Here is a 15,563-nt window from a genome sequence, read left to right on the forward strand (position 1 = left end):
TTTGAACGCATATTGTTTTGAGAAGCAAAACGCTTTATTTTCGTGACCCCAGCCAACTAGCCGGACTACATTCGTCCGCACCGAAACCAGGCCGGAACTCCGCTCACGGGACGCAGTCCGGGGAAAGCCACCGTCACAGCACGTAGCCTAACTGCTGATGGGGATGCCATATAGATTCATGTCAAAAGACCCTAACTATCCCTTTAATATAAACTATTGATAAGCTTTAACATTAATAAATGAATGCAGGAAGTAATTATTGTGACTTGAGTGGACTTGGTGAACTTCAGCCAAAAAATCAGTGATCCTAATCCTCATCAGTAATATAAAGACACATAATCAGTTTGTGTTGTTCTATTTATTGGGTTAGACTTCATATCCTCTCAGCAACAGCAGTAATTGATTTACGAGACAGACTTCTTGTCAGCAGCCCTTTGCATGGAAATCACTCAGCCTCATTATTGAAACAGGCAGAGGGAGGGTTTGTGCTGCATCAGGTTGCTCATGAAACATGTTTGTGTTTTCATAAAGAAAGCCAAGAGGAGAGCGACTTCAGAATAAGCTCCAGCTAAACCAATTAGCTGGTGGAGGATACAGCATGTCAGAGATTAGCCATCTTACCTGACTGTTTGGTTGTAAGTTCATAAAGCAGCAAACTACATCTGTAAAACACACTTGGGTTTCCTTCTGAGGAACCAGAGAAGTGTGTGAAGTGAAGTCATGGATAACCACTGCTCCATATTGCCAGAGCTATCCATAGCCCAGGGCAATGGAAGCACACTTTCAAAGTAGTGCAGTTGATACTTTATTTTTAGAACCGACAAAGCCACATGCCCATTTTAGAGTCTGAATATTCATTTTATAAACACAGAATCAGACAATCATCGAGACATCTGTCATTTCTAAATCACTGTGGCTTTCCACTGTGATAAACATTATCATCACAATAAATATTGGATTAATAAACTAAAGCATGAGATGATCTGAGTTAGGACTGGCCCTCTGTCTCTTTCATTTCATCTCCCAGCCTCCCTGGCCATGTGTCAACTGGAGACTTGATCAATAAGTAAACTCCAGCAAAATCCTCCAAGTGACAAATCTCTTGCCTCCTCTCAACAAGACAGCAAAGCCCTGAGACAGAAGAAATCTAATACACAGCAAAAACATTATGGATGATGAGTCAGTGCTTTGGGTGTGCAATCCATCTTTGGCCATGGGTTAATAGCACAGCGTGTGTTTGTATTACTGTATCCAGAGTGAAGCCACATGCTGTAAGAACTACATGCTCATCAGTCTCTCCACAGATCAAACCTCGGAGGTCCTGAGCCAAAATCGGGTAATAAGATGTCCACCGAGGAACTTTAAGAAAACAGATGAAGAGATGTCAAAAAACATTGTGAAAGAATGAGGTCGGTGTCCACAATTCAACAGGACGGCATGTCCACAAGTCATGAATCCTGTTCTTTGCTCATTTAAGGCTCAGCGGGTAGTTTGGTGGCATACAGGTAATCTCAAAACATCTGTGTGCTGCTGGAAACGAGTGATGAAAGGGTGAAAAAGTAAACTCACAAAGACGCTGAAAGACACTTGTAGAGGCAAATTTGGCACAAAACAAATATGTGGATACGCAGCCACTGATCCATTACTCATAATACCACTACACTAATTGTTGCAGGTTTTAAATGACAAACTGCAGAGCCAGATGACGGTTATTAGTGCCCCACCACATGCTGAAGCCAATTTCAAACATTGCTGCTAGAGTGGCCTTAATCATGAGCATCATAAATAATCAAGACCTTCACTGCAAAGACTGGCAGCCACTTTGCTTGCTCTGGTTAGAAGTAATCCACGTAAGCAAGCTTGTTGGAAATGGACGTGACAAACAGCAAACAGTTTTATTTTGAAAGCAATCCATTTGCTCTATTCCAGCTAAACTCTCTCACAGCTTGCATTAGCACAAATGGTTGGAAGACATATCGGCCATTACCACCTCATATCCTGTTTCTTGCTCTCAAAAACAACCAGAGGCAGGGCGAAGGAGGGGAGGACAAGGGTTCATGGAAAACATGGTCTTCACATTTTGAGAAATCCATGTACTGTTTGTTTTTCTATCAGATAGTGGCATCTGTGATTTACCCATCAGGCTGTTTTTTTTTTTTCTAAATTGGATTTCACGAAAGTGGTTGAAAAAGGCACAAGAAAATAAATGACCTGGCACAAATTTCAATGAGATTTGGAAGGTACTGTCAACAGCGTGCAGAGCTTCCCTGTTGCTGTAATTTTAACACATATTATTTCCAAAGCTCAACATCCCCCGGGCCTAGTGCTGACTCTGGATCAGGAGGACTCGACAAGGCCTCATGTACACCACACATATTGAGCGGGGTGCTTTTTGGTCTGCAGGCCAGAAAACGGGGCACAACCAGGAAATGTGAAGTCAATCTGTCTCCAGCTTGTGACAGGAGCTGACGGCTGAGCAGTGAAGCCTGAAGAGCTGAATATAGCCTAATATTTATACAACTACATCAAAATTGCGTTGTTGTGTTTTTGCACCACCTCTAAAAGTTTGATTAGTCTTCACCCTTATTTCTATTGCCGTTAGTTGATTAAGAAAATGTTGGCAGAGGCTTAGTTAGGGATCTCTTCACAGACTGCCTGCTGGGTATCCAATTAACAAGCTTAAGGAGCTTTGATACATTTGGTATTGAAAGCAGCAGACTGTGGTAATGGCAGTGTACAGATAATTAGATGAAGCACATTCTGAGTCACAGGAAAAATTAACTTACATGAAAACAAAATAAAAAAAACTGACTTACAGAACTGAGTGTCAGTGAATCTATTCACAAAGTCTCTACATACCTGCTGCTTTGCTTTGGGTAATGAAAGAAAAAGCCCCAAATTACTTTCTTTTTGTTTGAACCTAATAGTTGTTACACCCCTTGCCCCTTTTTGACACACTGTATTTAAAACTCTTATCTCTCATCTGGAGCTGAAACAATTAACTATTTTGATAATCAATTATCAGTTTCTGTCATTTTTCAAGCAGAAATGTGAAATATTTTGAGCTCTTGCTCTTTTTTTCAGTTTGGACTGTTAGTCTGACAAATAGGCCACTATTTGAACTTTTCAACCTCAGCTCTACTAACTTGTGATAGCAATTTATTCACTGTTTGTTTACATTTTACTTTTGAAAGCAAATGTAATTATTAGAAATGAGAAAGCATTTAAATCAGTTCAAGATTGCACAGATGGAGTTGTGCTGTTCTTTCATGTGTGTGTGAACTTTAAATGAGCCACCAAATGAGTCCAGGACTCTAACAGCACCTTCTAAATTCACGCAGCCACTAAAACATCCCAACAGCTTAATTAACTCTTGTCATAAATGTCAGGCAGAACTTGTTCCTGATTTTTGTGACACCTCCTGATGCTCATCCAACCTAACCTCACAAGTACAGACAGAAACACCAGCCTCCCACTGGTGTTGACAGCCCGGCCTCTGGATGCTGCAGGTGTCTGCACATCACACAGCTGCTGTATAAATCACAGCTGAGCCAACTAGCTGCAGTGAAATATCGCTGGCAGGGGGCTGCTATAATCATGGCCTTTCAGGAAATGGCACTTTGCTGACTAATGTAGCGGGAAGTTGAGGTCAGTGGGCGGGGTGGGATGGGCATCGAACTCAGTCGAGGTGTGGCTGTGTGAAAAACTAGAGGAGGAGACAGGGGAAAGATGAACAAACTCGGGCGTAAAAAAGTCATCTCTTTTTGATTTTTGATTATAAAAACTGAAACCTGTTTTTTTTTTTTTTTTTTAGGTTGGTGGGGGTTAGGTTCATTTTGTTTCAAGAAAAGTCCATCCAATGGTTAACCGTCCAACCTGGATCACTTGAGAACTGTCAGACTAAACAGGACAAATCCATCCCTCTTCACACTACAGACATGGACATGATCTACAGGTGGGACTGGAGCTCACTTGTCCAGGTCTTCCTTCATACATTTGATGATATGAAGCATATTTTTCAATCCTGCGTTGTGTGATGTGATTAGTAAAGCCCAGAGCCCCCCCGGGTGCTTGGATGATCTATTTGCCAAGTTTACAGACAGAACAGGAGAGTTCACGTCACTGTGCTGGTCTCTAGAGGCGAGCCCTCTCGTCCTCTCTTCTTCCTGGCCTACATGTTTTTCCTCCTTTCTCCAAAGACGAGTGGAGACTTTAAACTTTCGCAGGATTGATGCGTCCTACTGGCCTGTGGTGGTTACGACACGAACTATAGTGTTCCCAGCTGGATAACTTAAGTGTACTTTATGTTATTCTCAATCCTCCTCTCTCTTCACTCACTTCTTGTCACCTCTTTACCGCCCACTTATAAATAAATTATAAAACCTGTCACAGGCTACATTAATCCCACACTTAAGAAAAAATGAAAACCTTCAATGTAACATAATGTGATTGCACAACACAACAGAACAACTGTGGTAGTGATGGTGATTCATTTTGGAGAATAGTCCTAAACATATAAAAATAATAATGTCTGAATAACAGTGAAATAAAATAACTGTATATTGTACCGTTGATTTCTTATGGTAATAATCAATCTGCGTGTTCTACAGTTTGGTTTCAATACATAAACCCATGTTAAATATTGATATTAAGAAGAATTCTCCCTGAAGAAACAGATGATATGGTATGGTGGCATCTGTGTTCAGAGAACATTTGAAACCATGTGGCTGGACATGTGTGTGTGATATTTCACCCTTCATTTAAATCCACTACTGCCATAATATTCCCTATAAGTGGGTGTTATTTCTCTGGCGCAGGGCTTTTCAGTCTGACTGAAAAGGGAAAAGGCCACCACTCTGTATTATTAAAACAGGTCATTTATCATTAAGCTATAATGTCCTCTTTCCAGTGACATTTGAGGCAACGTAGTCCACTGCTGCAAGCATTATGATGTCCAAACTGATCAACTGAGCACCAAAGCTGCTTACAATACAACCTGTTAAGTTACATAAGCAGAAAAAGGTGAGGAGTGAGTGTCCACCTCCGGACACAGTGCAGCCTTGAGGAAAATAAGAAAGACGAAGAGAAAACTGCTGTGAAAACTTGGCACCGTAAAGACACTCTGCACCCACTGACTGAAGCCCGCTCTGTCTGGGGCTTTACTCTTTTTAATCTAAGTTGTAAAGTACCAACGTGTAGCGAGGCTACAGCCGACACATGGACACAACACAACGAGCACAGCAAACACACGGTCCCCAGCCTCTCTCGGTTTAAATAAATGACATTCAGTGTAAATAGCGGAGCTGTCCGTTCAGCACCACTGTTACAAACACACAGCAGACGCTGCTCTCTACTCTCACACAGCCAAGGAAAACCACCGCTTTAAAGACATGGGGGGAGAAAAAAACTAACAACTTTCGCTTATACCAGACAGAGACAGCGCCTTCCTCCTGAAACAACGTTCACTTTCTCTCGCTGAGAATCCACCGCTGACATGTATTATTTCCAGCACAAGTTAATTACAAGCACGGGAGAGACGTTATTGGCCTACTTACCATCAATCGCCATGATGTTCTGTTTTGGCTTCAACCAATGCGGGCGGTGAAGAAGGGGGAGCGGCCCACTGCAAGGGTGAGGGAGGGGGGAGGCGCGGGGTGGTACGGTCCGTCCGTGAGAGAGAGACGGCGCGGAGAAAGCGGACTGTCTGAAATATTAAGTTATGTAGCTTTACGCTGTTAATAAATAATTTACAGCCCAGAGGAAACATGTTACATCAGGTTGAACTAAACACAACACTTTCATAGCTCAATAAAACGTGTTACATACAAATGAACACAAAACAACAAACTTTTAATAGGCCTTAGGGTTAGCTTTTAGTAGCCTATCACAAAATGTACTACGTATTCTGAGTGATGCTCCCATATGACTTAATAACTGAGCAACACAAAAGCTAATAGGTCATGAAAGCTACAATATCAACGTAATAGGTCAAGTAGCCTACATCTTAGCAACCCAAAAAGTTCAATTAATGCAGCTAAGCTACATTATCAAACTTATAATTGGTGTAAAAACAGTATGATGGTAGCTATTTTTAGATTTTATTCACTTGCTTATTTTTTTAGCTAACCCTAAGTCAAATGAAAATAGCAAAAACATTAGAATAAAATGCTGTCAAAACTCAATTATTTTATGTAAATTAGCCTACATGCTGACCCTATTAAAGTTTCCACTTTGTCAACACAAAAATTAAGTGTTAAATTGTGCTAAGCTGTGTTGGATAGCCTCCATGTAGGCTAAACAGTTAATTTAGCCCACACCATAAACTACAATATCACAATGGTTAGTATTTTGTCTTTGTAGCCTTTGTGAGTTTTGAAAGTGAGAAAAAATGAAATAACAAACTTAAGGTAATTTCATCCAAAACAAAAGGTTATCGCTTCCTGTTTTCCTCCAGGTGACCAAAATGTTCAGCTCTCTAAGTCCCTCTTCAAATGAGTCAGTGCTGCTGGTTCACCCACTGCCTTGGCTGTTAATCATGCTCTGATTGCTGATGGCTGGAAAAAGAAACCAGCAGGGCTCTGATGGGAAACCGACTGCTGCTCTGACAATCAACAGCGAGCGTTTGTGTCAACCCCGCACAACCAAAGAATAAGAGCCTCTGCCTACACTTGCCTCGCTAACAGACAGACAGGCAGAAATCCATCACAGAAATGGCAGATATACATTTCAACACTGATTGTAGCCTAAATAGCCTACAGCAGAATACAACAGGCACGATGTTCAGGAACTAGGTGTCAACAGTTGGCCTGTAACAGCAGCCTTTGCTGGAAAACATCATCATAATGTATTAAACATGATATTAGACACCACAAAATGATAGAATCTGAATGTTAAAGTGTCTCGTGGTATTTTACTTTAATGCATTGTGAATCTTAAAGGTCAGGTTGGCTATTATACAGATCTGAAAATTAAATATTTATAGGCTAAGCAGCTAGCAGCAGGCATCTTTACTAATGATGGAGAATGTGTGATCAGTGCTCATTTGGATGTTTTCCACAGCAGCTGTGGAGAATATATCATAAAGTTGGATAAGTAGCCTATTTAAATATTTGATTTTAATTTTACATTGAATCCCATAAGGGAAACAAGCTTGATGTAGCTGCTGCGGCAGAGTTTCTACCTTTGCCCTGCCTGAACCGTCTTTTAATATTAATGAGTTGTCGCAACAAAAAACGCAACTTAAAACATGCATCTTATCTTTTAATTATTGCCTCAGTACTGTGTATTTATTCTAGTCTGATTTAAATCGCTCTGTGTTGCTGCTGTCACTCCTGATGCTTCATTTAACCTCATTCATCTCTATCAACGTAATTAGGCTTATTCTGCTATTGCAGTCTCTGTTAATAATAAAAAACAAAAAAAAAACGCTGTTGCTTCTTACTGTATGTTCATCTCTTAACTGATAACATCAACATACAGTCCATTGTCATAATCATTTCAGTGCCAATTCTTTGAAAACACACAGCTGTTGTAGGCCTATGGATGCTAATAAATCTATTATTGCAGTAGAAATATAAAAACCCATTAAGTTTCATTTTGAGATTCAATTTATACCCCAATGCCGTCATTGGGTTGCCATGGATACATACAGCAGCTGCTGTGCTCTACCTTGTGGTTCCCTGTCAAAAACATGAGCAAATGTTACCCGTTCGAAGCATTTGTAACACGCTACCTCTGCACCCTCATTCTGTTCCCCCTCTAATTTTAGAAACCCTGTTTTCAGTCCAAGAGAGCTGTGTGAGATAGTAACTGTTGTGCATTTTAAAGTGGGATTGTGTGCTTTGTGATGCACTGAAAGACAAATATGAAAGATGCTGAAAGATATAGGCGCACATCTGAAGAAAAAACAAACAAACATTGTAATATAATCCGACATGAGGTTTAGATTGCATTACCTAACATGAAAATGCTCTAATAAAAAGTTGCAATGGCTGACCAAAGCTGAACAATGCTGATCGGGGGCAGAGGAAATCATTATGCTTTGGCTGTAGGCTATCCTCCACAATCTCCTGCAACACGAAGATGTTTGATTTGTGCACTTACATGATGTGCTGCAAACTGGGAGAGTGATAAGAGCAAAAAAGTTTAAACCTGTAAAACTCACTGTAAAAAACACCTCTGCTGATGATAGACTGTTTCTCAAGTTTTATGTTAACTCAGGCGTCTTTTGCTGCTCAACAGAACAGGTGCATCATCCAACCATCCAATCATCCAAGAGTGTAATTTCATTATAATGGGTAGATCTAAAGATTGGAAAAACACAGGTATTGAGACACATTTCAGTCTCAGTGGGTTGTTTTTTTCCTCCTAACCCCTTAATATGAACAAATATCAGCTTGTCACCACTATTGTGTTTCCATTAGCTTTGAGCAGTTCCAAGTTGTTTTCTGACTACTTAATATCAATCATTTTAAGTGGCCTCAAAGCTGTAAATTGTGTTTAACAAGAAGGACATGAAAATTAGAAAAGGGTCTTCTAGAATAAATACAATTTTGTGAATGAGAAGCTTTAATTATTACCCATTTTCTACCGGGAGGTAATCTCTGGACCCACTGATTAAAATGCATCTGACACCTTCGTGATAACTTTCTTGATGAAAATTAAATATAAGCTGTATTTCTGTTGTGTAACAAATTTTAAACAAAAAAATAAAATCAATCATTAAAATACGAGAAAAAGCCGGTGATAGTAGCTGGTATTGTATTCTGAAAACATGCCTGTAAACTAACATATAGACATGCAATCCCAAACACAAACACACTGTTATGTCTCTATCTCTTCTCCATTCATTCTTGTTTACTTGATCCTATTTATAGCTGCAGCTCTGCTAAAATGCCCTCTGCTGGGCTCATCAAAGCTCCTTCCTGTTGTCATAGAAATGGCTGGCACCTCCATTAGCTTCTGTGTCTACGGGCTGCCCAAATCACATGCACCAGAGGTGGCAGCAGGTAGATTCAAGATACAGATGACAGTCATTTAAGAGCAGATCGGATAATCACTCATGATGTAAACACTAAACTCCTATCAATATCAGCTGATGGAGAATCTGTTACATATATATTTATATTTATGTCATATTTTGACATTTTCTCCTGAATGGAGTGAGAGGCTGTTGTGTCACAGTACGACATGAGAGCATTTACAACACAGTCATGTCCGATGCATGTGTGACCTTGTGGTGTGAACGCTGCCTGTGCTTCTGGGAATCACTCACACACACACATGCTGTTATGGTGCTGCTGGGAAAATTTGTTATTCAGAGGAGCAGGTCGAAAATACACAGGCTTGTGTTTTTCACCACACGCTCCAAACGAATTAGAGGTGTATACGGACTGTATTGTCTTCATTAAATGTATCCACTCCAGGTGAGTGAGCATCATTATAGCAACAAGCATTTTGCAAATGTCAAATGAAGGCCATATTAAACACAGGGCGGTGCAACTAATGGTGGAAGAATATACCTATGATTAATAGACCATATAGATTTTAGGCTGTTTAATCATTCCTACATTCACTGTATACCTCTATACAGTTAGAGCTGGTCTTGAATCCCAACTCTGTTATGACTCCTCAAGGCAAACACTTCTATGCAGGATCACCTGACAAAAGGTTTTGTGTTTGAATCTGATCTATCTACGGTATATCCGAACAAGGTATCAGTGTACTTATCAAGCACATTTTACAAAGTCACATTGCATGATGAATTATAGCAGACCTTGGAAAAAAAAGCATATAAAAACTGTGTGTGTGTGTGACTGTGAATATTTGTTTGTAACTCCTTTGTATGATGTTATGGTAACACAATTGTCAGGTGAGCATCAAAGTTTTGCCGTCTGTTATTTCGTCATTTTGATGTTTTGTTCATTCTTTTTTTCTATACCGCTTATCCTGCACTAGGGGCACGGGTCAGCTGGAGCCTATCTCAGCTGACTTCGGGCGAGGGGCGAGGGGCGAGGGGCGGGGTACACCCTGGAGAGGTCGCCATTCGAGTCTATTTACCATTTATAACGCAGCCATGATGATATTGGACTAATAAATAGTATACTATAATGATAATGTTGCCCCAGGAGTTAGAAGTTTTGAAAATGACCTGTGGGGTTTTTTTGGTAATTTTCTCCAAAACCACTGGCCCGATTTCCACCAAACCTTCTGCGTTGGACTCCACTCAGCCGCCCAAATGATATATCTGAGTTTGGAGAAATTTGAATTTTGGGTCAAATTGCCATTTTTCAACAACCCCGGGGGTTAGAAATTTATAGCATTCACTAGAGGAATCTTTCGCCATTTCTCCAAAACCACTGGCCCGATTTCCACCAATCCTTCTGCGTTGGACTCCCCTGGGCCCCCCAGATGATATATCTGAGTTAGGAGGAATTTGAATTTTTGGTCAAAAAAAAAAAAGTCGACACCTCCGGTGGTTGGAAATTTTGAAAATCGCCTGTGTGATATTGGAGAATGTGGCTAAGTGCCTGAATTAACCTTTATGTGTGTTTGTGGCAATAGGGACAAGGGAACTGGTCAGAACTGAGGGCTGGATGAGTACAGCAGATACAGACATGTCCTTGAAGAAAATCAGCTCCAGACTACATGACCTGAGACTAGTGGGGCAACAGTTCAACTTTCACCACAACTATGACTCAAAGTACAGTGACAAGACCAAGGGAGAGACCTGAAGATTCCCAGATAGCCTTCTGACCCTACTCCTCCCCCTCCAATCTGATGGTGCTTCAAAGAATCTGACATACATTTCTCAAATTAAGACAACCAGAGCTTGTAGAGACTCACCCAAGGGACTTCTTTCTAAACAAAAGACTAAATATATTTTTTTGTAAACTGGATATTTAATGTGCTTTTTTTATTATAATAAATTTAAAGAAATGTAAAATGTTTTTACATAATGGCTTGACAAGTGTAGGTGTTTTGTAAAAAAAAAAAAAATCCATTTAAAATGGAAAATATCATAAAGTGAAGTGTGCAAAGAGTGAGTGGGTCTATTTTATGCCTGCACTCTGAGAGCTACCAAGGCAGAGCCCATCAACAGGTCGTTAAACTCAAACTCTCTCCACAGATGCAGGCTGAGCTGTGAGGAGCTGTTTCCATAGTAATGGCTGTCTACACATAACATAATTTGACCTACTACATTAAATAGGTGGTGAAAATGACAGTAACAACCCAGTATTACAGTAGAGGTCTGTTGTTTTCTGCCTTGAGAAAATAACCCAGGGCTACAATTGTTTCTACAAAAACATCAAGGAAAGACGGAGTCAGACACAAATATTTGTAATGTCTTTCAATTAATTTGTAATGTATGAGAGAATTGTGTTACGTCTCAGATTGTGTTAATACTGCAGTACTGCTAACTTAGAATTAATCAATAATTAAATCATATCAACAATATAAGCTTTCTCTTATGTCACCCAGACTCTGTTGACAGTCAGTGTTGTTTCCGAAAAGTGAACTACTACACCACCAAGTGGGGAAACCTTGCAACTGAATCATCATGTTAAAAGCACATTGCATGGTTACAACATATTCACATGCAACTATAAATCCTGTATTTCATAATGGCAAAAATTAATTAAGTGTGTGTTATTTTAATTTGTTTTGGAACTTAGAAACACAATTTGATCATTATTATAACTCTTATTGTTAGACATACCTATTTTGCTAGCTATGTACATACACACACTTGCCAGCAGCTTATGTCAGCAAAGTTTGTTTTTGAGGTTGGTCAGCTGCTGCATGTCCACGCTGCTGCCACCGCACACAATCACCACCAGTGGGCCCAGGAGAGTGGGCAGGCGACCTGAGAAGAAACAAAGAAAAAAAAAGAAAAAAAGACTTACAAGAAGTCTTTTATCCCCACAGCAGTGCGCATTTTAAACAAAAAGAAAATAGATACCTGTTTTTAGGGCAAGATCTACTTGCTGTTTCAGTTTTTATGTGAGTGTCATGTGAATTTTATAGCTTTTATGTGAGATTTTTTAATGTGAGTTTTTATGTTGGTGTTTGTATGTCTGACTATTTTGGAGCCCAAACTAATGACAATCTTCTGTCCTTGCGATAGACAATAAAGTTTTTTTGAATTTAATGTAATATACAATATACTGTTTCCTGAGTTCCCCGATACCATGTGTTCATCAAAGCTGCAAACTTGTTCCACAAAGAACATAACTATTGCTAAATGTTCTTGAGTCACATGGCTGACATCTGAAAATGTGTTTGCATAGAAATAAGAACCAGGAGAAAAAAAAGACTGTTAACAGCCAGTGGAAACACTCTTTGGGAGGCACAGCTGTAGTGACAAACGGTAGAGCAATATTTTGTTAGTTAGTTAAACATTTTTCCAATATTTTATGCAATACCAGTGTATTATATTTGTTTCCTACAATATAAGAGAGAGAAAGGGAAAGCAGCACCTTGCAAAGGAATGGGAAACCCAGGAGACTTGAGCTCTCATATAACTTTGACCAAGGTATCAGACAAGCTATTTACTATTTACACGCTGTGATAGTTTCCAAAGGGGGGGGCTACTAGGTACTAACTATATGCACGGTGCCCAAACCTTTGCTGCAGGCCCTTTTCCTTTTCTGTCATTTTGAAAATGTAAAAGATGAAAATAAAAAGAAATATATACAATATTTATTGTTTAAAAAGGTAATGATAATGATGTAATCTGTAACTTTATGCCTTTTAGGGATCATTTCATGTTCCACTTTCTAACTTTGTTTTCTAAATTTTGACCAGGGGTGCCCAGACTTTTACATGCCAATGTATGTGAATGATCAGCAAGACAAAGACTCTTGTCGTTACCTTCATCCTGTAATCTGCGTATAAATCCACTGTAGACGGCTGCGAGTGCTGCTCCACATGCCATCTCCACCAACACACGCTCCTCATCTATTACCAACACACACAGACACAGAGTGGAAGTCAAACAAAAGCAAAGCTGACACAAAGCCAGGTTCATCATAAAGGCTTATGGGAGTGATGAGGATATATAGCAGTGTTTATTTAACTTCCCTTCAAATAAGATGTTCACAAATCATTAGGGACATTTGAAAACACACACACTAACCGAGGAAGGTTTCGACTGCGTGCAGAGCCTGCTGGTCGGTCACTAGCTCAGAGATGACGGTCAGCTCGCTGCACTGGCTGTACTCAAAGGCCCGCTTGCAAACAGTCTTTGCTCCGAGACATTTCGCCTCACTGTGAGAGGACAGACGGAGCCACAGAGGAGGGTGAAGTTTAACTGTGTGTATGTAATCCCTCCGCTGCACACAACATTTAAACTCTTTTAACTTCTAACCTGGTGATGTCATCCAAAGTGACCACCCTGCCTGCCTTAACCGCAGCGTTAAAACAGTCGGCCCCCACTGTCTCCATAGCGACAACGGGTACATCGGTCCAGCCCACATCCTTCAGGCCTTGGATGACTCCACACAGGAGCCCTCCTCCACCCACGGACAACACCACAGCTCCAGGCTTCACACTGGGACCCAGAGAGGCTGCGACCTCGGAGATCATGCCGGCGTGGCCCTCCCTGGTGTAGAGTTCAGGATGTCATGTAGAGTTTAGGATGTAATGGAGGGCTTAGTTTTAAACCGTGAAATTGTGGTTAATGTTTCTACCATAGCAGTGGGTGATCAAATGGAGGGACGTAGGTGAGTCCTTCAGTTTCTGCCAGTCTGAGAGCTTCGGTGTTGGCGTCATCCCAAACCTATGAAAAAAAAATATTTCAAAATGAAAAACATGAATCTGAACTGGCACCTGTGCGACTTGCCCATACTTAACATTATATTATTATACTGTACCTTCCCTATAATCTTGACTGCAGCGCCCTGATCCTGAAGTTTCTGAATGACCGTCTGAGGAGAAGATGAGGGGACAATGATGGTGGCTGGTACGCCCATTTTTCTGGCTGCATAGGCTGCAGCCATACCTGCATTACCACCTAGAAAAAAAGCCATACCATGTCATTAAATCACCTATTCATCTTATTACTATGCTAATTGGCATGCTACATTACGGCAGAGTCACCTGAAGAGCAGACAATTCCCTTGGACTGTCCGGCAAGCTGCAGACCAGAGCAACAAAATGGGAAAAATTGTGAAAAATTGTCAATTTTGGCTTCTAATTAACACATGAAACAGTCATGACAGTTGTCTGACATGATGGACCCCCCCCCCCCCAGCACAAGGGTCAGGGTTCCTACCTGTTGGCAGAGGTGTCCAATGCCGCGGATCTTGAAGGAACCAGAGGGCTGTGAATTCTCCATCTTTAGGTAGACGGTGGTTCCCACCCGTTTGGACATGCTGACACTGTCCAGCAGCGGTGTGTTCACATGGAAATGCTCTGCCATGGTGCCGCTAATGTCACTGAATGGCAAGCAAGGTGTTAGACAAGTTAATGCCACTGTTTATTTCATAAGAGGTTGGAATTTTTTTTTTTAACACAAAAAGGTTATTGTGTTCAAAAGCTTTAGTTGTCAGAAATTGGTGTCAAATGGTCCATTACCCTATGTTGCGCAATACATGGCAAAAGCTGCCTTCAAGTGCTGCTGGGGGCTGAGTAATACAGAGTGATGTGCCCATGATTATGTAACAGAATGGAAATATTTTTCCGGAGGATTACTTCAAATCCATCATCTGACACACAGTTGTAGATCCTGATGTAACCAGTAGCCACATTTAAATCAACTGATGCTCACTGACATTCACAAGATTCAAGTTTCTGACGTTAAATTAGTAAGTTACAATTTAATTAAAATGATTAAGATAGACCATGTTTCACTGTAATTTTAAATTTGAACATGGGCAAGCAGTTGAAGTAACATAAGACTATGTGTAGCCTACAACCAAATCTTAAACAGGCGCTCTAAGTGTTAGAGTTAGTGTTAGTTAGAGGATAGTTCAACGATATATGGATGTTTTCTTCAGTTATGTGTGTGGTGCATAGACTGTATAAAAGGTGTGGTGTTGTTAAACCTCAATACTACAGAGGATTTACTACAAGACCCAGAGTAACGTGATGCAGAGAGCACACAGCCGTGACGTAAGCTTCAGTTCACCGTAACCACTGGAATGACGCACTGCACCGTAGCCTACGTCACCACTCGAACAAATAGTGACTTACGTTTGGAGAAAAAGATGTTTTGTCTGGCCGTCAGATGGAGCTGGGAGCTTTAAAGCAGCACCACATTTATGAAGTATCCGTTATTATGCTATAATGCTACATCTTGCAGGCTACAATGTCGTAGGTTAGCTGTCCGCGGGAAAACAAACACCACTACTTCCGGCTTCCGGTGGAGGGGAGGAAAAGAGGGGTGTGGGTGGTCCACTGCTGCCCATAATATTCACCTTTGGCTGCAGCGGCGATACTATAGTACTGCTAGGCTACTAACAATAATATTAATGTTAATAAAATTGTGATAAAACAAAAGCCTTCAGTACAAAAGTTGTCACTTGTCAATGTGAGGTTTCTGTTTCCACTCAAATATCAAA

At 40.6% G+C, this 15,563-nt stretch overlaps 1 protein-coding gene across 2 annotated transcripts in view; it reads right to left on the bottom strand.

Moving 5' to 3' along the window:
- Positions 1-15,338, bottom strand: part of LOC311005757 (serine dehydratase-like) — a 231,964-nt gene extending 216,626 nt beyond the window's left edge. Inside the window, exons 1-9 of one of the 2 annotated variants that reach the window (XM_083998311.1) lie at positions 15,196-15,338; positions 14,276-14,438; positions 14,101-14,137; positions 13,875-14,014; positions 13,692-13,780; positions 13,370-13,603; positions 13,139-13,269; positions 12,874-12,960; positions 11,750-11,866 (exon numbers count right to left, since the gene is read on the bottom strand). In XM_083998311.1, coding sequence (XP_083854437.1) covers positions 11,766-11,866; positions 12,874-12,960; positions 13,139-13,269; positions 13,370-13,603; positions 13,692-13,780; positions 13,875-14,014; positions 14,101-14,137; positions 14,276-14,422 — 966 coding nt within the window. In that variant the 5' untranslated portion in view covers positions 14,423-14,438; positions 15,196-15,338 and the 3' untranslated portion in view covers positions 11,750-11,765. Of the gene's footprint in view, positions 1-11,057; positions 11,867-12,873; positions 12,961-13,138; positions 13,270-13,369; positions 13,604-13,691; positions 13,781-13,874; positions 14,015-14,100; positions 14,138-14,275; positions 14,439-15,195 lie in introns of those variants that run through there. The other variant, XM_083998310.1, reaches the window with a different exon arrangement.
- Between the last annotated feature and the right edge of the window lie 225 nt (positions 15,339-15,563).

This window comes from Trachurus trachurus (assembly GCF_905171665.1).
Source record: "Trachurus trachurus genome assembly, chromosome: 22".
NCBI lineage: Eukaryota > Metazoa > Chordata > Actinopteri > Carangiformes > Carangidae > Trachurus > Trachurus trachurus.